We start from the raw sequence: 23,072 nt of genomic DNA, 5'->3' as shown, positions 1-23,072 counted from the left end.
CAGCTTGGGTCAGCTGTCTCTGGTTTTTCCGCATTATGATCTTGACCTCACTTGCTCCTGTGATCCCTCCTCCTTCTCTTCAACTGAAGTCTAGGATTTCAGTCCAGTGCTTGGTTGTGGATCACTGCATCTGCTTCTGTCAGTTCCTGGATGTGGGTTCTATGATGACAATTAGGGTAGTCACTAATCTGATTATAGGGGAAGGTAAATTCAGGCACCTTCTCCATTATTGCTAGGAGTTCTGGGGATTTCCCTAGCACCAGGTTTCTCCCTAATGCCCTAATGGTTCCCTCTACCAAGATATCTCTATCATTGCTCTCCCTCTTGGTCCCTCCCTCCACTTGACCATCTCAGTCCCTCCTGTTCCCATCCCCCACATCCAGAAGGAAAAACATGGTATGTACTCACTTTTAAATGTATGTTAGACACAAAGAAAAGGATAACCATGCTACAATCCACAACCCCAGAGAAGCTAAGTAAAAAGTATGACCCTAAGAGGGACACACGCGAAGGGCCCCAAGAAGAGAAAATATTTAAGATCTCCTGGGTAAACTGGGAGGCAGGTTAGAAGGGAAGGGATGGGAGATGGGAACAGGAGAGGCTGAGATGGCCTTGTGGAAGGAGGGATGGAGAGGAAGAGCTATCAAACTCAATATTCTTAAGTGAGACTCTTGATTTTCCTTTCCCTAAAATCACTAGCTGCAGCTTTTTCTAGCGGTTTTGTGTGTGTGTGTGTGTGTGTGTGTGTGTGTGTGTGTGTGTGTGTGTGTGTGTGTGTCTAAAATCTTTAATCATTCTGACCCCCACTCCTTTCTCCACAGTTTATCCTTATTTGATAAACAGGGAAGTCTTCAAAACCCTCAGGATTCTTATTTACACCTTCTTCACCCAAACTGTCATCTCTCACATGGACTATTTTAATTGTGCTTTCTGGTCTCTGCTGTATCAAGCCTCAAACAAGGGTGTCATCTACTTCATGACCTTCATTTGACACTCTCCTTTTATGATTTTTCCAGAGTACAAGCTGAGATAGATAGCGTTCTTTGAAATTCCTGTAGACAACGTATATTTGATGAGTTGCCTTCATTCCTTGAACATCTAGGGCTTTATCCTGTGGAAGGATTTGTGCCTCGAAGCAGTGTAAGTAAGATCTGTTTAGAAAAGAGAAAAAAAGTTGTAGAAACCATAAATGTCCCCAATTCATAATTAGTTACATAAGTTATACTGAAACAGTAACATGATATCTTATGATGTCTTTGTATATGGTACTGTTTAATGATTTAGACACCATTCATGCAGGTCAAGAAAACAAAATAACAACATGATACACACACATGTGTGTGTGTGTGTTTATATATAAAATAACCAATTGAATCATTAATTCAAGACCAATTTTTACCCCCTTAGGAAGAGGACAGTGATTCTGGGTGTTTCTGTTATTGTTTCCTTTTTTAATTCTCTATCAAAACTTCAAAATAAACTTGGATTGTTCTTCTGACATATAACTTATATCTTATACAATATGTAAAACACAAATGCTTTTAAATATGCTTTTAATTTAACCTAGTTATTGAAAATTGCTTTACTCAAAGGTTAATTTGTTCTCATTAGGTTTTATTGATTGGCAGGTAATTCTGAGAATGTTGAAAATTCTTTGACATAAAACAAAGTAAAATTTGCTGATGCTATAGACACAACACTTTCAACTTGATGATCAGTGCTGATGAGTCTCTGAGAACTACTTACCAAATGTTAGAGATGCTCAGTTGTGTTTGAGTAAGGCATGAAAGCAAAGATAAAAGATTTCTGAGGTAACATAGCTGGGTCCTGCCCCAACTTGATGTGCCATGCTTTGTTCAAGCCCATGGGAGGCCTGCCCCTCCTCATTTGAAGGGAGATATGAAGACAGAGATGGAAGAAAAGTAGATGGGGGCGGGTAGATGGGAGCAGGGAATGGGAGTAGAGGAGGGAGGGGAAACTGTGGTTGGTATGTAAAATAAATGAAAAAAAATATTATTTAAATAAAAAATAAAAAGTCTTGCATATTGTGTACTTTATAATCCTCTATACCATGGTTAGACTGTTTATTAGCCTCATTTTGATGTTTTAAAATTTTGGCAAATAATTGCAATCTTGAGTATTTCTAATAATTATGTAGGTTCATTCATTGTAAATAAGCTAAATGTATATATGACTAGGAACTGTCAATTTAACTTCAAAGTCAAATTCCCAGTTTTCAAATAACATGGAAAATAGAACCATTTGTTTTGATGACTTTTGTCAATCTCTCTAAGCTTGTAGACTGACTCCGTGGCTAGTTAATAATTTACACCAAAACTTTAAAAAAAGACTTACTATTTCCAGACTCAAAATGAATTTTCTGTCTTGCTTATCTTATCACAAATCTAATTTTTCTCTTTATTCATTGGCAATGTTATCCTTTACTTTTATCCAATTAATTGAATTTCTCAAAAAATATTCTATGATCCCCATTTATGACTTAAAAATATGTTTAGTTTTATTTTCTTCTAATTTTGTGTACTTGTGTGTGTTTGGGTCCAGGGGTATGAGCATGTGAGTGGGTGCCCATGGAAGATAGTGTAGGGTCTTGGATCCCCCAGAGCTGATGTTACCGGCATCTGTGAGACATCCAGTGTGGTGCTGTGAACTGAACTTTGGCCACTGGTAGAACACTCATAACCACGGATCTTGTCTATTGGTTCTGGCTTTAGTTTTTGGTTCATTGGTGCTGACTTCTTTATTGAAAATGTGAATAATAGCATTATTTCTTTGGGAAATGTGACTCATATTCTAAAATATACACTTGTTATATATAGAGAGATATATGATGATTATATATAAACTATAGTCATATGATTCTATCTGTCTATCTATCTATCTATCTATCTATCTATCTATCTATCTATCTATCCATCATAAAGGTACAACAGAAAATTTAACTCATAAAGTAATTGGACCTAAAATCATCATAAGCCTCTTTGGTATGAGGCTAAGCAGGGCAGAGACCAGCAAAAGGGCCATAACATGTTTTTGAGGAATGCTATGTTTTATAGATAAAAATAAATTGTTCTCAATGTGGCTTAAATGCTTTATTGCAGTAACTTGACTAGCTTAAGCCACTGTTAGTAAACATGATTTTTATTGTAATAGAGCATTATTAAAAATTCATAGACTTTTTCTTGAAACTCACTTGAGAGGCCTGTTTCTAGCTATTTCAATTGAAAGATTTTATTAAGTGATATGTGTTTTACATGTTTGTTCACCTGCTTTGCATAGAACTTCATGATCATGATAGAGAATTAGAAAACCAAAAACTGTCAAAACATGTAAAACTACTTATTATATATAAACTTTGTATTTCCCTAAAATGGAATAGGTTAATTAGTTACATTCAGTTTAATTATGATTATGGATGTTTTTCACACTTAAAATTTTACATACACATTCAATTATGTTACACAGTAACTTTATAAAACGTAATTTTAATGACAGGCTCCTATGTATTGTTTAATTATCATATTGTTTCTAAATTCTCATTGTGTTAAGGCACTATTCTATGTATGTTCCATTTTCTTCCTTGCCATCATATTCATGATTATCATGTTTTTTTTAATGTTATTGTGATTTTTCTACTTTTACTTCTTTGTAGAGTCCTCTGTGATAAAGTAACCACATAAGTATGGGATGGGTTGCCAACCATGGCAGCCTGAAACCTTCACAACAATTGGAACCTCAGAACCAGGCAGCCATTTTTATGCTCAAAATTGCCTAAAGAGGGAGCTCTTGGACATAGGATTTCTTCAGGACTGGTCAATGGAAACAAAATATTATTCAGTTATTAAAGTGGTATGCAAATTAGGTAACTAATTGTATGGTTCGAACCAGGAAGTGTGGAATGTGAAAATTCCACTTGTTCTTCAAACATTACCTTTTTCACAACACTTTTCCTGCTAAATACTGCCCCGGCTTCTCAGTCTATATGATGTTTCTGTGTTGGTCCATCAGTTCCAGGAGAAGATGTCATGTTTTCCCCTTCTTTGTGAACTCTGCTAGGCCATAAAAATCACCCATTTTCTCTCTTGTGTCTCCTAAATGATGTAGCAATTAGCACAGGGATCATAGATGCTCACAATGTGTGTTGAAGTGACTATATTAACTTAGTATATTCAATCAGCCTAAAATTAAAAAATATTATAAATATTCTTGAACAATATTTTCAGTTCCTGGAATATCCTTAAATACATAAGAATGAGTCAAAAAACTATAAGAAATTTGTGAAATACCCATGGCAATATGGTGCAGGTAGAAATCCATGGCTCTCCCTATCAGACTTTTATAACCCTTTGGACCTATACTGCAATATTCTCTAAGCTCTAAGAGAAGAGAAACCTTGTCTACTAGAGGGGATTGAGTTTATAATACAAATACAGATTGTTAGGTACAACATCCAGTTATGTTGTGTAATTTCTGAGAACTATTATCAGTTGTCCGTTCTGAAGCATTTTGTGTAGGAAAAGTGGCACTTGAGAAACAAGACTGACAGAGCCTGTGACTCCAGAAATGTGGTGAAATTTTCTACAAGTCTTGCTTCATATTCATTTGCAGAGGCTGAACCATAATCTTCAGGGTTATAGATATGCTCTTTGATGCCAGGAATATAATTTTCAGGTTCAAAATCAACAGAGGTACCAGTGGTAGTGGTTACATTATGAGCAGAAGGTTATTTGTTCCAGTACTAAGTATAGAAGTGGTCACTCCTTGAGTAGTTGTCATGGTTTTGAGAACTTTTATGTGGTTACAAGTTCAGCTGTCTCCCTGAAATTAATGACGGTGGCTGTGGGGCTGCCTATGGAAGCAGCTACAGTGGTATCTTCCAAGGCTGCATTATTTTTTATCAGTCTTGACTTTACATAGAAGAGGTTCCAAATACTGGACAGCAGGTGTGTCCCTTCCTACTTGTACTGTCCTCAAAAGTCATCCTTGGTGCCTTTCCTGGCAGTAGTGGTGTCAGGAGGTGGGGTGATGGCTTGAGATGCATGAAAGGCATCTAAACTGCATGAATATGGTGGTCCATAGTAACCCCAGTGTTCTGGAGGTGGAGATAAGGGATTTCTCTATTGAACTTGGTACCTAGACTAGCTGAACTGGCCATTTACCTCAGTATATAAGGTGGATATCAATCAAAAAAGAAACCAAATATCAAGTTCTAAACTCCACAGACAGGCTCGCACACTCAAACATCTTTGTATATTCTCACATAAGTACACACACACACACACACACACACACACACACACACACACACACACACACACACAGAGCATACGAACATATGCTAAAAAATCTTCATGAACTGTTGTGTAGAAGAAATTGTAACATTCTTTCCTGCTGGGAAGATCCTTAAGAGAGAAAGCAAACAACTCAAAACAGCTTCAGGAAATCCCTGAAACTGACCAGATTCACCCCTCCCATTCCCCGACCTGTTGAGCTGTCTGAAGGCTGTCCTGTGTACTACAGGTTCCCACTTTTTGTGATCTGTCACCAATGCTGGGGTAGGCTTTGGTGATGTAGCTGTCTTTGAATCATTTCTGCTTCTGTAAATAGCTCCTCATCTATGTTCTTACAAGTAACCCCAGTAAAAACCATGAGTTCACCAAGATGGGCTTTGATGGGTCTTATGTATGACAGTCACCCTCCATGTGGGAAATTCTCTCTTATTGTGGCTTGAGTTTTATTTCCATGATGATTAGGGATATTGATCTCTTTTATGTCTTTGGGGTGACATCTATTTACACTATTTTCCCATTTCTTATGAGTAATTTGTCCTTTTTTCTGATACCGAGTTTTCTGAGTTCTTTATGTATTTTGAACACGAACCTCTTATCAGATTCATGGTTTGCAGATATTTTCTCCAAATCTGTAGTTGTCTTACATTTTTGATTGATTTTCATGATTGGTTCATATTTATGACATCATATCAGGAAAATATGAATTGTCTATCTCTTACAAATTAAGCTCAACAACTTTCCTGTTGGAGTTTTTCAAGTTTCAGTTTCATGCTGTGGTAAACCAGGGCTTTGGAGTAATGCAAAATATTGATGCCAAGGTCAATTGTGAGGAGTTTTCCCTCTGGACGTTCTTTCAGAAATTTTGTAGACTTAAGTCTTCATTTAAGTCTTTTATACATTGTAGCAGGAGTCTTAAAAAGTTCTTATTAATAAAAATCAAACCTGAGGCCAGTTATTGGGGTGAACACTGGAAGATCAGAGAACCAGAACAAGCCACAGCTAACCTGACCTGGCCAACTTCTCAGCTGATCTTGTTTCCTCAGACTGGAAGCCTCTGTGTCCTCATATCCAAATGGCTCTCAGCTGAACTGTGCTGCTAAAAGCCTGAAAGCTTAACCAGCCAAAGTGCTTCTAGTTTCTGGTTCTCACGCCTTATATACCTTTCCGCTTTCTACCACCACTCCCTGGGATTAAAGGCTCGCTTTCTGGGATTAAAGGCCTGTGTCATCATGCCTGGCCTTTCCAGTGTGGCCTTGAACTCACAGAGATCCAGAGGGATTTCTACCTCTGGAGTGCTAGGATTAAAGGTGCGAGTGCCACCATTTTCTAGCCTTTGTAACTAGTGGCTATTCTGTCTCTGACCCCAGATAAGTTTATTAGGGTGCACAATATTTTAGGGAACACAATACCATCACATTTCCTCTCTTTTTGTCTAAAATTAAAAAAAGCTTATAACTAATACAAGAAAAACTATCCAATAAGTATATACAATATATAGAGCCAAAAATTACATTAATGATGTCTAGTCCATTAACATTTGACAGATTCAGATTAAAAACTCCATTATATATATTAACAATGTCCAGTCCAGTAACATCTGATAAACTCAGACCAAAAAATTTTCATTACTTATCTTATTTAAAACAAGTAGTTCCTTTTTGAAAGTAGATTCAAAAACTGATCTTTTTATCTTACCATATTCATACTTTCATAAAAGTTTCAATAATCTACCTTTTGTCATTTTTATATCTTCCCCTTTTTCTTTTCAGTGTAGATTCAGTGATCTACCTGTTTATCCTATCATTTCTTTATCTTTTTTTCTCAGAGTAGATTCGATGATCTATCTCATATCTATATTCTCTTTTTCTTTTTGCTTTCTGGGGGTGAAGATGTCTTTAGGGAATCTTGAAAAGAAAATTTTTGGGTTAATTGTCAAGTCCTGTATCATTTGTTCAGTCTCTGCATATTGAGAAAGTGCAGGGCTTGTTTCAAATCTTTGTTCAAGTAGTCTGTCAGGCTGGATCATCTCAGCTAGTCATCTCGAAATTGTCCTGAGCAGTTTGTAGTCCAAAGCTGATCTTTGGTGATGTTAATCAGCTTAATGGCTTTACCATAGTCCTTGTGGAATCATCATTGTGGAGTCCTGTCGTCTTTTTGAAGATTTCAAAGTTGCTGTTAGGCCTGGTCATGGTTCCCTGCAGACTTTTTTCTTTTCTTTTCTTTTCTTTTTTTTTTTTTTGTGTGCCTCCTCTGTGTTTTGGAGTAATCACAGTCTGATAAATGTCTGTCTCTCAGAACCATGAACATTCTTCCCTAGAAGAGACAATCTTCACAGCAATTTCTCCCCACCATTTGTCTTGCCAAACTTTTCCAAACTTTCCTTTGTTGATGTTTTCTTGTAACACAATGGTCCTGGCAATTCTTCTCTGAACAAGCAGCAGTAAACCCTTCATCCCAGGTAGCAGCATCACCAACATGATGAGAAGCAGCCAGCAACTTGGAGCAGCAGTCGCTACCTCCATGGTCCCACCACCATTTGTCACTGGGTCCCGGCCACAGCTTCTCCTTAGCAAGCCTCCTAGGCCGGCCTCAAATTCGGGATTCTCCTGCCTCTGCCTCCTTCAGCAAATGCTACTGGCATGCACCACCACAACCGGCCAAGTGTAGCTCAGGCCTGAGCCTGGGGCCCACAAGGGTACAGGCAAGAGGCTTTTTTTGTGAATTTGTACCACAAACGTTGGGCGCCAGATGTAGCAGGAATCTTAAAAAGTTCTTATTAATAAAAATCAAACCTGAGGCCAGTTATTGGGGTGAACTGGAAGACCAGAGAGACAGAACAAGCCACAGCTAACCTATACATTCTGTGCTGGTTTTGGTAGATGTTCTGAGATTAAAAACTCAAATTCATTGCTTTGCACATGCCTCCAGTTATCCTGGAAAGCTGTGTGAAGAGGCACTTCTTTCCCTGCGGGGTTTGCTTGGTGCCCTTTTGAAAACTGAGTAGACATGTCTGTAGCAGGAATCTTAAAAAGTTCTTATTAATAAAAATCAAACCTGAGGCCAGTTATTGGGGTGAACACTGGAAGATCAGAGAGACAGAACAAGCCACAGCTAACCTCACCTGACCAACTTCTCAGCTGGTCTTGTTTCCTCAGACCGGAAGCCTCTGTGTCCTCATATCCGAATGGCTCTCAGCTGAACTGTGCTGCTAGAAGCCTGAAAGCTTAACCAGCCAAATGCTTAACCAGGCCAAATGCTTCTAGTTTCTGGTCCTCATGCCTTATATACCTTTCTGTTATCTGCCATCACTCCCTGGGATTAAAGGCTCGCTTTCTGGGATTAAAGGCGTGAGTCTCCATGCTTGGCTATATCCAGATGGATTTCTGCCTCTGGAATGCTAGGATTAAAGGTGTGTGCTACCACTGCCTAACTTCTATATTTAATATTGTGGCTGTTCTGTCTCTGACCCCAGATAAGTTTATTAGGGTACACAATATTTTGGGGAACACAATACCACCACACATGTCACATGTTTAGGTTCATTTCTCCTTTTTTTGTTTACTCTGTTACATTGGATTTTGTGTCTGTTAGGGAAGACGGACTTTCAAGCAACACTATGTGGACTCAGATCTCAATACTCTTTGGAAATTTACTTCATGTCCATTATTTCCTAACATAAAATAATATGCAGACTGAAGGAACACAGCCTATTCTGTCTTGTGGTTCTTCTCCCCCATTCCCTCTGCCTTGCTAAAATCCATCAGATTATATCCCTAAAGCTAGCCAACAAGGTCTTATTTGGCCAATCCCTCCTCCCGAGACTGACTTCCAGGGTCCCGCTATTAAAAAATTGTAGTCCAGCAACAAGAAGGCATCTTTGGCTCACCTAATTAACATGCCCAATTAAAGTTAAACACCTCATCCTAACACAGGGTTTCCCCCTTTACCTTTATAAACTTCATTTGCCCATGTGCCACGCCTGTCTCCTCTCTATGCAGAGGCAGCCTTCTGTCCCTCTGGGACAAATACCCCTTCCTGCTTTCCCTGGTCCCTTCCCTTCTTCCTAGTCCCTGTCTCTTTTACCACAGCATCCTACCCATTGTAACACAGACCTCCCTTCGCCTCTTAAAAATTACACCTACAAGGTCATTTGCTGCTGTTTTCTGCCCCAGTCAGAAAACAGTCACTTTAACTTTTCCTCTCTGCTGAATAAAGGATCCCTCTATGAAAATAGGTGTTTGCATGTGATTTGTGCCTAAACTGGGGTTTTTGGAGGATGACCCCCCACTGTGTAGGGCTTTCCTTCACAATCCACGAGTAAAAATGTAAATAAATAGAATATTGATTGACATATATTGTGTATCACATAATTATAGGCTGCTTTTAAAAATTAAATTATTGTTTGTATATTCACAATAATATTTATGGTACCTTGTATATAGTTTATGATTTTGTTTAAATTAATGAAGTAAAATTTTACTGCATATTCTTTGTTCTTTAAGAAGAAATTGACAGTATAATTCCTATAAAATGAAGTTCAATCATTGCAATGATGCAGTATTTGAATTAAATTATATAGACGATGCATGGCAAGCATGGCTCTGGCAGGCCTTGCCCTCATCCCCCAGTCCATCTGCTTTGTTAAAAACCCTTAGATTATATTACTAAAGCTAGCCACCAAGGTCTAGTCCTTTATTTGGCCACTTCCTCCTGAGGCTGGCTGCCAAGGTCCAGCTATAAAAGTATTTAAATAAAACAATCAAAAGTCTTCTTTTGGCTGTCCTAATTAACCAGTCCTATTAAAATTAAATACTTCATCCTAACACAGGATTTTCCCCTTTACCTTTATAAACTGCCATTTGCCTATAGGCCATGTCTGTCTCGTCTCTATCCAGACATAGTTCTTTGTCCCTCTGGGACAAATATCCCTCCCCCTTTCCCTTGTTCCCTTCTACTTCTTTCTAGTCCTCCATCTACTGTCTTTGTCTCTTATTCCCTGCCCTTTGTCACTCTGTGGCAAATAAATGCCTTTGTGCTGAGAACCTGGTCTTGAGTTCTCTTGTGCCGAATACTGGTCCCTTCATAAGTCACTGTCACATCACATTTGTGAAAATATTGTAGCTTTGGACTGTGTTGGTAACCAGTAAGTCCTTCACTAGGCAATTCATGTTTTCCTGGTATGATGTCATAAATATAAGCCAATAATATAAGACATCTGCTAATTTTCCTTGTAATTAAAAAATGTATATGTGCATAGTTCTTGTGGATGTGTGTGCAGAAGCCTGAGGATAGTCTCAGGTATCATGCTTAGGAATTCCATTTGCCTCTTTTGAGACAGTTTTCCATTGGTCTTAAAATCACTAATTAGGCCAGGTAGTGTGGCTGGTGAGCTCCAGGGTCTTTCTGTTTCTGCCACCCCAGTGCTTAGATTACAAGTTACTACCACCTTGTCTGGTTTTTACATAGGTTTTGGGAATTGAACCCAGGTCCACATGCTTGTATAGCAAGTACATTGTTGACTAGCCATTGGCTTAGTACTGTTTGTTTAAGGGAATACTATTTGTTAAGGGAATATTTAAAACTCTGATTATTTACCAAATATTTTTAGAAGGAAGAATCTGAAATCCTAAAGCATCCTGGTGTAGTGTGTGTGTGTGTGTGTGTGTGTGTGTGTGTGTGTGTGTGTGTGTATTTGGCCATAATTTTTTTGGAAGGATTATGTGTGAGAGTAGTTTTACATTTTTAGAGTCTCCATCAAGGCCTGGAATTTTGTGATTACCTGTGTTTGTAGTTGTGCTTGCCTGCAGCAGGCCTGTGCTCTGGGGCAAACTCTAAACTTTAAACACTTATATTTGTTGGCTTCAAGAGTCACTTTGTGGTCCTCTGGATTGCAACACCATTACTTAGATCTTCTCTGATCCCAGTGTCATACTTCAAATATTTCAGTATCATCCCTGTGTGGCAGTTCTTAGTGTCAGATCATAAACAAATGTGCTGCAAATAGATCCATATCTGTCACCGTGCACAAAACTTAAGTCCAAGTGGATCAAAGACCTCAACATAAATGCAGTTACTCTGAAACTGATAGAAGAGAAAGTAGGAAGTAGTCTTGAACGCATTGGTACTGGAGATCACTTCCTAAATATAACACCAGTAGCACAGACACTGAGAGAAACAATCAATGAGACCTCTTGAAACTGAGAAGCTTTTGTAGCTCAAAGGACATGGTCAACAAGACAAAGCAACAGCCTACAGAATGGGAAAAGATCTTCACCAACCCCACATCTGACAGAGGGCTGATATCTAGAATATATAAAGAACTCAAGAAATTAGACATCAAAATGCCCAACAGTCTAATTAAGAAATGGGCTATTGTAGCATGAATCTTAACAGGTCTTATTAATAATAATCAAACCTGAGGCCAGTTATTGGGGTGAATGCTGGAAAATCAGGGAAGCAGAACATGCCCCAGCTACCTCACCTTGCCAATTCCTTAGCTTATCCTGTTTTCTCAGACTTGAAGCTTCTGTGTCCTCATCCAAATGAATCTCAGCTGAACTGCTGCTCCAAAGCCTGAATGCTTAACCAGCCTAAAGCTTCTAGTTTCTGGTCCTCACGCCTTATATATCTTTCTGCTTTCTGCTATCCCTCCCTGGGATTAAAGGCTCACTTTCTGGGATTAAAGGCATGAGTCACCATGCTTGGCTGTATCCTTGAACACACAGAGATCCAGAGGGATTTCTGCCTATGGAATGCTAGGATTAAAGGTGTGTGCTACCACTGCCTATCCTCTATGTTTAATATTGTGGCTGTTCTCTTCTCTGACCCCCGATAAGTTTATTAGCATGCACAATATTTTGGAGAACACAGTACCACCACATCTCCCCCCTTTTGGTCTAAAATTTAAAAAAGTGTATAACTAATACAAAAAAAATTATATCCAATAAGTATATACAATATACACAGTCAAGATTACATTAATGATATCTAGTCCATTAACATTTGACAGATTCAGACAAAATAACTCCATTTTATATATATATATTTTATATATATATATATTTTATATATATATATATATATAATATATATATTAACAATATCCAGTCCAGTAACATTTGATGAACTCAGACAAAAAATTTTCATTACTTACCCTATGTAAAACAAGTAGTTCCTTTTAAAAAGTAGATTCCATAATCTCCCTTTTTATCTTATCATATCCATATTCTCTCTTTTTTCTTATATTTTGTGCATTCACTTGACCAGGTAGCTGCTGTACGGTTACCGGATAAATTAAGGGTGATTGTGTGAAATCAGGCTTTCTTTCTGTAACCTTATAATCCAATCCTGAAACAATTTCACTGTTAATTTCTTCTGTCTGAATCTGAATTTCTCTATAATTCATTTTAAGAGGTTTAACAGGTTTTTCTAAAACTTTTATCCTGGCACTTAAATTGACTATCTTTTTAAATAGTAAAATAAGGATAAGAAAATTAATAATGTGCATAATCCCATCAACATTAATCTTCTTATATAGTTGTTCCATTTTCAGACTGCCTAAAATGTTATCAAACAAAGACCAATTTTCTTCCAATGTACACATAAAACCCATTTTTTTTTAAAGTGTGGAAAAAAATTTCTCTTTTAAATAGTTTTTTCCTCTAAAATATCTGATATCTTAATTGACTTACCAAGTCTGCGTAGAACAGTAGAAATCTGAGGGAATTTCAAAACAGCTACTTAGTGTCTGAGGTGTAAATCCAGAGAGAGAGAGAGAGAGAGAGAGAGAGAGAGAGAGAGAGAGAGAGAGAGAAGAAAGAAAGAAAGAAAGAAAGAAAGAAAGAAAGAAAGAAAGAAAGCAAGCATAGCCCCGAGTTCTGGCTAAAAGCCTAAATCCAACCACGTGTTCCTGCTTGAGCCGAGTCGAGTCTGGGCTCCCCAGGCTCTGGCTTCCTTAAACTCCGACCATGTGCGTTGGTGTTTCAGTCAAAAGCTGTGTGTAGCTACTGCAATTAGCGGTAGCTCGGGCAGGGCAGGCCTGAGTTGTTCGTAGCACCGGTTTTTTAAGCAAGTAACTCTAGCTCTGGTAACGGCTTGTAGCTATGATTGGTCGGACCTGAGGCCTAAGCTGAGCTGACTTAGGCAGAAAACCGGGCTGGGCCGCCAACCCAAGCCAAGCGGTTTTTAATGAATTCTTGCCACGTGGGTGCCAAATGTAGATGAACAGTCTTATTAAATAAGAAACAGAGCCAATTGCAGAGTTAAAGCCCAAGAGGTCAGAGCAATAGCTGAGAGCTGAGCTTACCCTTCACTGCCACTGCTGTCCTTCTCCTCAGAAAGAGGCCTACTTCCTGTCTGTCTGTCCCTTTATTGACTTTCTGTTCTGCCTTCTCATTGGTTGTAAACCCAAACACATGACCTCCTTATCACTGCCCGTCTGTACAGACCTCCAGGTCTTCTATGATTGGTATTGAGTTTAAAGGCGTGTGTCTCCATGCTGGCTGTATTCTTGAACACGTAGAGATCCGCCTAGCTCTGCCTCCCAAGTGCTGGGATTAAAGGCGTGCACTGCCACTGCCCAGCTTCTGCTATGGCTTGCTATTAGCTCTGACCTCCAGGCAACTTTATTTATTAACATACAAATAAAATCACATTTCAGTACAAATAAAATATTACCATAGGCTATAGAGCTAAACAGAGAATTCTCAACAGAGGAAGCTCAAATGGCTGAAAGACATTTAAGGAATTGCTCAACATCCTTAATTATCAGGGAAATGCAAATCAAAACCACTCTGAGATACCACCTTACACACATCAGAATGGCTAAGATCAAAAACACTGAAGACAGATTATGTTGGAGAGGATGTGGAGCAAGGGGAACACTCCTCCACTGATGGTGGGAATGCAAACTTGTACAACCACTTTGGAAATCAATATGACACTTTCTTAGAAAATTGGGAACCAATCTCCCCCAAGACCCAGCTATACCACTCTTGGGCATATACCCAAGGAATGCTCAATCATACCACAAGAGCACACGCTCAGCTGTGTTCACAGCAGAATTGTTTGTAATAGCCAGAAACTGGAAACAACCTAGATGCCCTTCAACTGAAGAATGGATAAATAAAATGTGGTACATATACACAATGGAGTACTACTCAGCAGAGAAAAACAATGACATCATGAGGTTTGCAGGCAAATGGATGGAACTAGAAAATATCATACTGAGTGAGGTAACCCAGACTCAGAAAGACAAACATGGTTTGCACTACTCATAAGTGGATGCTAGATGTAAAGCAAACGATAACCAGAATTCATCCCACAGTACCAGGGAGTCTAGCTAGTAAAGAGGATCCTAGGAAAGACACAGGGATCACCCAGCAACAGAGAAATGGATGAGATCTACAGGAACAAACTGGACTTGGGGGGGATAATGGAGGGCAAGGGTGGGGGGAAAGAGAGCTTAGGGGAGCGGGAGATCCCAGCTGGATCAAGAACAGAGAGGGAGAACAAGGAAAGAGATACCATGATAAATGAAGACCCCATGGGAATAGGAAGAGGCAAAGTGCTAGAGAGGTCCCCAGAAATCCATAAAGATACCTCCACAAGACTACTGGCAATGGTCAAGAGAAAGCCCGAACTGACCTACTCTGGTGATCAGATGGATGAACACCCTAACTATTATGATAGAACTCTCATCCAGGGACTGATGGAAGCAGATGCAGAGATCCACGGCCAGTCCCCAGGAGGAGCTCCAGAAGTCCAGTTGGAGAGAAAGAGGAGGGATTATATGAGCAAGAGATATTGAGACCATGATTGGAAAAAGCACAGGGACAAATAGACAAACTAGTGGAAACACATGAACTATGAACCAATAGCTGAGGAGCCCCCATGGAACTGGATCAGGCCCTCTGAATAAGTGAGACAGTTGATATTTAGTAGGACCCCAGGCAGTGGGACCAGAGCCTGTCTTTAGTGCATGAGCTGGCTTTTTGGAACCTAGGGCCTATGTTGGGACACTTTGCTCAGCCTAGGTGAAGGGAGGAGGGGACTGGACCTGCCTCAACTGATTCTACCAGAATGCACTGAATCCCCAGGGTGTCCTTGCCTTGGAGGAGGTGGGAATAGGGGGTGGGCTGGGAAGGGAGGGAGGTGGGGGGAGGAGCGAGGACAGGGGAATCCGTGGCTGATATGTAAAATTAAATTAATTATAAAATTAATAAAAAATAACCAACTGTGATCTCTGCCCACAGGTGAACTGTATACCCAACGTCACACTAAATATTAAGTCTATAGCACTTCTTGGGACATTTCCATAGACTCCACGCATGACATTCAGTTATTGGCTGGTGAGATGGCTCAGTGAGTAAAGACACCTTCTGCCTAGCCTGACAGCTGAGTTCAATCCCTGGGTCTTATGTTGTAGAAGCAGAGAAGTGATGCTTGCAAGTTGTTCTCTGACCTCCACATCCATGCTGTGGCATGCATGTGCAACACACACACACACACACACACACACACACACACACACACACACCCCAAATGTTTAAACAGATATTAGCTGAATTTCATTGACTTTATTGTGCATGAATCAAAAAAACAAAAAAATTAACTGTGACCTCAATATAAAATGTAAAGGAAGAAGAAAAACATCTGAATCTGTGAAAATCATGTTTCTCTTGAATGATGGCAGGCAAATGCCTGAATGTGAGGCTTGAAGTTGGAATTTGGTTTCAGGAAGACCTGTGAAAAATAAAGATAGTTTGGGAATTCCGTAAACAGCATGCTAGCAATTTTTGAATTTAAAGTTTTTTTTTTTAGCTTCCAAGAGTTCTTTTATGCCCATATACAAGGACTTTATTAAATTAATTGTTTCAATTCTAATATATAAAATTGTAGTGTGCAGCACACTTCATGTCCATTTTACACAAAGATACTATCCTTGACTTCTTTATAATGATACAGAGTGATTTTAATTCAGGATTCTGGAATCATGAGTTATGAACAAGCATACTATTGAACAATGATTACTTCATTAAAAGCATAATCATGAAATGACTTTGGATCAATAAAATATATAACTCCATATTAAATGATACTTGTTTTTATCCTATTTCTTATTTTATGTTCCAAAACTCTCTATGTTGAATACTTACCCAGTTCTTCATCACTTTCTTAGCACAAGGTATTAAATAACAACTCAAAACCACAATTTATACCTATGGCAGTCTAATGCAGTTGCAGGTGGTTTCCATTTCTGTGGTGGTATTGTGTTCCCCAAAATATTGTGCACCCTAATAAATTTATCTGGGGTCAGAGAACAGGACAGCCACTAGATACAGAGGCTAGAAAATGGTGGCACTCACACCTTTAATCCTAGCATTCCAGAGGCAGAAATCCCTCCGGATCTCCTTGAGTTCAAGGCCACATTGGAAACAGCCAGGCATGGTGACACACGCCTTTAATCCCAAGAAGTGATGGCAGAAAGCAGAAAGATAAATAAGGCATGAAGATCAGAAACTAGCAGCATTTGGCTAGTTAAGCTTTTAGGCTTCTAGCAGCACAGTTCAGCTGAGAGGCATCCAGTCTGAGGAAAGAGGATCAACTGAGGAATTGGCAAGGTGAGGTAGCTGTGGCTTGTTCTGCTTCTCTGATCTTCCAGCTTTCACACCAATACCTTGCTCCAGGTTTGTTTTTATTAATAAGAACTTCTAAGAATCCTGCCACACATTTCTTTTAAATTAGTCCCTATGGAAGCATGGTGTGGTATTAGGCTCCCACATTTGACACTGAACAGGCTCTCACTTTGTACATTTTACCCACATTTCTACTTGAAGTGTGAGCTCAAAGTTCCGACAAAATGAAAATCCAGAGAGAATGATAACCAGTCTGAGGTTATTGCTGAGAAGGTAGATACCCTTCTACTTGCAGCTCTACCTCAGATCACAGACCCTTGCATGGCATCTTAGACCATAGAACATGCACCCAGTCGACAGGTAAAAATGTCTGTTATGAGAAAACTCAGCATTCATACTTTTCTATCTAAATAATTTCACCCTCTGTGAGTTTTTAAAAATACCATTATTATTTATCATTATTTAGCTTTCTAGAATTTCCCAATTATTTTAAAATTTAGTTATCTGTTTACTCAAATAATTAATGGTTTTGCCTTACATTTAATGTTCTGAAAGTTTCCATTTAATATTCATGGATTTGAAAAGCTAAGCATTTTACTTCTTTCATAATTTATCTAAAAAGATAGTAATGAGGCTCAACTTCATAGATCTTTCCAGGAGTCATGTCTGAAGTAAAGAACTTCATGAAAAATATATAATTTCTTTTACCCTATTAATACTAAAGTCAGAGTGCAGACACTACTGTTACAGATTTATTTTCCTTCTCTCTCTCTCTCTCTCTCTCTCTCTCTCTCTCTCTCTCTCTCTGTCTGTCTGTCTGTCTGTCTCTTCCTTTTTTGTGTTTTTCTCTGTGTACAGGGAATTGAATCTAGGCCCTCACACATGTTAGGAAACAAATTTACGCTGAATTATGTCCTCAGCCATTTGTTTTCATTTTTATATTTTTGAGACAAGATCTTGCTAAATTTTTCGGGCTGGCCCATTCTCTATGTAGACTAGGCTGGTCTTGAACTTGTGATCTTCCAGCCTCAATTTCCCTAGCAGCTGGGCTTATTGGCCCAACACTCCATATGATATACAACAAGGTAGGAGAAATTTCCCTTTGGTAACTCTAGACCCAACACATGAGAGTGTACAAAATATTTTACTTCACTGTTCGTAAAGTATGGATGCAATAAAATTAACAGGTAAAAGGAGGATTGTAACCTTCAGGAACATGTTTGATAAAAGTACAAGTTTCTTCTTTTGTGTAAAAACAGACTGTTTTCATTTCTTATTGAAACAAAGGCTAATTTGTCAATGCTATAGTTATCCCCAATTTCGAATCTAGTTAGCTATTTTGCCTGCTCCCCTAACATGATTTATCCACTTTTACTAGTTTAGAATATTTGATTGTATGGATAAGTCCTTGCTTGTTGTATGGATTGGTTGCCTTATGTTTGCTCGCTTACCTTTATTGTCGTCTTGGATGGTTCCTTAGTGTTTTTATGCTGCATGTGAAGATACCGGAACTGTGACAGCCTCAGGGGTATTGATGAGCACCGTGGAAGCTTCTGGATTGGCTGCAGTAGTAGTCATCACTGGTTCAGTGATGGGAACTGGTGTAGTCTCAACAGGAGCTGTGGTTTGGACTTTTGGAACAACAGTGCTTTCTTCATTTTCATTGTTAGGAATGGCAAGAAAGGACGGGCTTGGAATGGGGTGAGGTACCCCAGTAGGCTGGGGGAAATTTGGAATTGGCTGCCATTGGGAGAATTGGGCTAGTGACCTAAGCAGAGGCAGTATGGTCACAAATGGGTGATATGCATATGGGATAACAGCTACAGATGGCCTCTGGTGGTAGTAATTAGGTTCGTAACGAAGATTGCTGTTCAGCACATAGCCAACTGGTGTGTGCTGTACTCTCTTCTGATCGTACCGTATTTCAGGCTTGTCATGGCACTGCAGAAAGGGGACATTGGGCGGAAAGGTTCTTACTGGAGATCAAAACGCAAAGAAAACATCGGCAGTTTTTGAAATAGTGTAGGTTTTATGGTGAGCAAATAGAGCATTGAAAATATGGAATCCTACCTATTTGGATATACACATTTCCCATACCGTGCATGATTTTGTTATTGTGAAACATTACTTGTATTGACATAGAAATCATATTTCTTTTGAACAAATTAGGTAATTAATAATGTAAAATATGTTTCCCTGTATGGAAGTATGGCATGTATTGAAAGTACTAACTAGACTTTACATATTAAATTGCAGTACCTAGAAAAGTCTAAAGGAGAACTACACCCATTATATGCAAACACAGACCATGTTCTCAGACACACATGGATGTATTCTCACCTCATATATTACAATTGTTGGTAAATGTTATCAGCCCAAGAAATGGCATGTTTTATAACAGAATAATAAAGCAGGCCCTTTTGTATGATTCATTTTAAACCTAAAATATAATTTCAGGTCAACCAGCCACAGAACTAAATATGGGCATGGATACCTGGGAAGAACTTGAGTAGACCACATAGTCAGGAAGAGTGTCACAAAAGACAGTAATTTGAATACTAGAAAGTCTGAAGGTCTTTTAAAGTTGTTGAAGCATTTAAATATTTTTTCAGTTTTATGACAAGAGGCATTTTAATATGATTGACCTTTTCAGAGTATTGTGTTTGGGGTTCATGTCTCTAACAAAGATAATATCAACTTTACTGTTGGATGTGGGTTTTGTACCTCAGCAGCCTGAGGAGTTATAGAAAGAGAAATCATGAGAAATAAGTGAAGTATTTAAAGTCTTTAAGTATTTAATCCCTAAGGAGGCTGGAGGATGGGAGGGATAGAAATTTCATCCAAAGAATTTTGATCCTGGACTAGGAGTTCTATACTTATTGCTAATGAGTTATATTTACAGTATTTTCTCTCTTAAAAATGGATCTGTATAGCATAAGAATTTGGAAGGCTTTCCATGAACAGTGAAGAATGTATTAGGTAACTAGCTGGATATCTAGAAGAATATTTATTTTTATAATACAAGTAAACATAGAAAAACTATTAACCTGCTGTTATGCTCCTTAAGGTGCCCATATATTGATAGTCATACAATTGGATCTCTTAAATAAAAAATAATTTAAATCTTACAAACAAAATTTATATTAAATCAACTTACCAAAAAGGGCAGAGTTAATGCCAGAATATTCACAACTACAATAAAATTCCTCATCATTGCACCTAAAATAAATTTAACAAATGAAATTAAGACTCTTTTACTAACAAGTTAGAAGTAGTTGTATGTAATGTTTTCCTTAAAGCAGAAAAATACCTCTGATTTTATAGGTAGATTTAGCCAGTGCAGGACACCTATTTTCTCAAAAATACAGAAACACCAATTGAAGTCTTAGATAATAACAACACTTCAAATGTCTAATATGTTATTATATACTAATCTACTTGTGAAGGGCATACTGTCTTACTGAATCTATTATTTTTGCTGTACTAGTGTAAACCTGAGTTATGGAAAAACAGGCTTTATAAAAGTCACAGAGTCAAGACATGGAATGCCCCCACCCTGCAGAAGGCAAAAGGAAAGAATATCAGACCCCATTTGCCTCTCCTGATGTATGTCTCAGGGGATTAGAAAGGCTGTTTGCTAAACTGACTTCAGAACCACCTCTAAAATCACTGAATTGCAAATATCTCATGTCTAATCAAGTTTGGACAACCTAAGCAAAATGTTTTCTTGAGTGGATGGAGTTCTTATTAAATTCCTTATTTCCAGTTGCCTTTTCAAATCATTACCTGAAAAATAATATTTTCTTGTTAAAACCATAGACTCCTTTTTAGTAATTAAAAACATATTCTATTATTTATTTCATTTTTATATTTAGCATTCTCTTACAGATACAATATTACATAGTATATATAATAATATATAAATAAATATACCATAATATATATTTAACTTTAAATGGTAAGAGCTCCTTTTAGTAGAAAGGTAAGATTCTACTGTATGTACCAGCTCCAGACTGGTAAGTGCTTGTGTTTATCTCTGTCACTTGCTAAGGAGTCATTATTTGTGAAATTATGGATTAATTCAGCTTTGAGAGACAATCTTTTATTCTCTATAGTAAAGTAAAGTAAAATATAATAATTACACTATAATAAGATGAATTATATGAGTTTTAAGTAGAAGTAAGATTTAAAGATAATTGTTGGACTAATCTGAGCAATTATTACAGCTCCAATTTTCTGAGAAATAAGCCCTCTTTATTTGCCTACAGCAGTAGTAGGTTTCTTATAAGTATCTTTATTAGAATTTACAATGTCTTGTATAATTAGACAATATCAAACCTAGACTTAAAGACAAAGTATATTTAAAAAAATTGATCATAACACTATCTAAAGTCTAATGTCTAATTTAGGAATTAATATAGAAATGATACCTAGATGTATTTAAGCTTAGCAATCAGGGCTAAAAGGAGGAAAGTGTGATTCCAAAATAACCTTAGTGGTATCCCAAGTAACTAAATAACATTGGTGGTATTCCCAGTAACTGCTCTACATCACTGCCCTGGGAAGTTGAGGACCATTACCTTCACCTGGAGTCAACTCTTGCATGGCAGTAGGTCTTGCTTGGCCCCTTAGTTGCAGAGAAGACCCAAGATAAATAACGGAGACTCATTATAGGTATTAGTATCAGCCATCATGTTTACTGCCTTCCTACTTTTCACCCACTAAGATGATGGCAAGAAGGAAAGCTTTTTCGTCAACAGGGTCATGTACAGGTCAGTTCTACTGGGGCATTGCAGAGCAATAGTTGTTAGTCATGAGGATGGAGGAAATAAGAAAAACCAAATTCCTTAAAGAATGAATGTTTTGTGCTTCACAAAAGTGTGTGAAAATGTATGAAAATATACTAATTGCATTCTTAACCTACTCTTCTTATCTAGTTGAATCTAAAGCTATGGCTAAAATAAAAAATAGCCACAATTATTTTTCAGATTTTAAGTGTTTTTTACTCGAAGAACTTTGATTTCAAGTGACTTTATATTTAGTATGGTCCATGTTGGTCATTTTGCTGATCATTTGTGTTTGGGTTCAGCACGTAATCATCATAACACTCACGGCTCAAACACTGAATGCACACTGGAAGATTCATTACTTCACGTGGGAAAAAAAAACAAACCCTCCTTTTTATGGACTTTTAAGGTGTTGGGAATAATTGTCCTGTCCTAAGAACAGATTATTCTGATATAGAGTGTGGGATGTAAAACTGCCAATGCCTGTCATAATTTGGTAAATTGTAGCTAAACAAGTACTTTGCCTAAATAATTCAGGAAAGGATATTTTGCTTTACCTGTGCTTTTTCTGGTAGTAATTCTAACAGTGGCCTCATTTTATGAAAACATCAGATGGAGGTATTGCCAATGTAGACTGTCAGAATGTAAACAAGGAATAATATCAGCATTGTAGAATTTTTACTCATTTCTCTCTGTTTCAAGGAACTATTTCATGACTTAGAAAGTATGGAACATTATTCTGATCCCTTGAATACTTGTGTAGCTCATACACAGTAACTCTGGACTTTCTATTTCTTAGAAGTTGGTTTCTGTTACTCAGGGTGTTACACATGAAATATCACCAGCCTGTCTATGTAAACTGTTAAAATATCCTGTGTACATTGGTTATCCAGGACCAAGTGATAAAAGTGAATGTTTATGGTCTCTAATTCTGTCAGTCCTCAAATTCTGAAGGTGCTTTATTCCACTAGGTCATTTCTCAGTCATCAGTTAAGAATAATATTAGTTTTAAGTTGTTTTGAAATTTGGTCTAACAATACTAAAGACTCGGATATTTTTTTTTTTTTTTTTTTTTTTTTGGTTTTTCGAGACAGGGTTTCTCTGTGTAGCTTTGCGCCTTTCCTGGGACTCACTTGGTAGCCCAGGCTGGCCTCGAACTCACAGAGATCCGCCTGGCTCTGCCTCCCGAGTGCTGGGATTAAAGGCGTGCGCCACCACCGCCCGGCTATTTTTTAAAAATATCACTTCAGTAGGGGGATATGTGTTAAGAACAGCTCCAGGTTCTGGAACATTTGTCCACAGAGGAGTATTTCTGCAGTGGATTAACCAACCACTTCAGA

The 23,072-nt window shown here is 38.1% G+C and overlaps 1 protein-coding gene across 2 annotated transcripts; it reads right to left on the bottom strand.

The window, feature by feature from the left end:
• Positions 1–18,430: 18,430 nt before the first annotated feature.
• Positions 18,431–20,159, bottom strand: LOC128108941 (kappa-casein-like). Of its 2 annotated transcripts, XM_052735963.1 has the most exons (3): positions 20,103–20,159; positions 19,649–19,678; positions 18,431–18,886 (listed from the first exon to the last, which is right to left on the bottom strand). In XM_052735963.1, the coding sequence occupies exons 1-3, from the start codon at positions 20,157–20,159 to the stop codon at positions 18,431–18,433; spliced, it is 543 nt and encodes a 180-aa protein (XP_052591923.1). The 2 variants fall into 2 exon arrangements, with proteins under 2 accessions (XP_052591923.1, XP_052591924.1); XM_052735964.1 differs by lacking the exon at positions 19,649–19,678.
• Positions 20,160–23,072: the final 2,913 nt, after the last annotated feature.

This window comes from Peromyscus californicus, unplaced genomic scaffold (genome assembly GCF_007827085.1).
Source record: "Peromyscus californicus insignis strain IS unplaced genomic scaffold, ASM782708v3 Scaffold_13__1_contigs__length_99412109, whole genome shotgun sequence".
In the NCBI taxonomy this organism is placed as follows: Eukaryota; Metazoa; Chordata; class Mammalia; order Rodentia; family Cricetidae; genus Peromyscus; species Peromyscus californicus.
The sequence above is the reverse complement of the archived record's forward strand: the minus strand, read 5'-3'. Positions and strand labels throughout refer to the sequence as shown.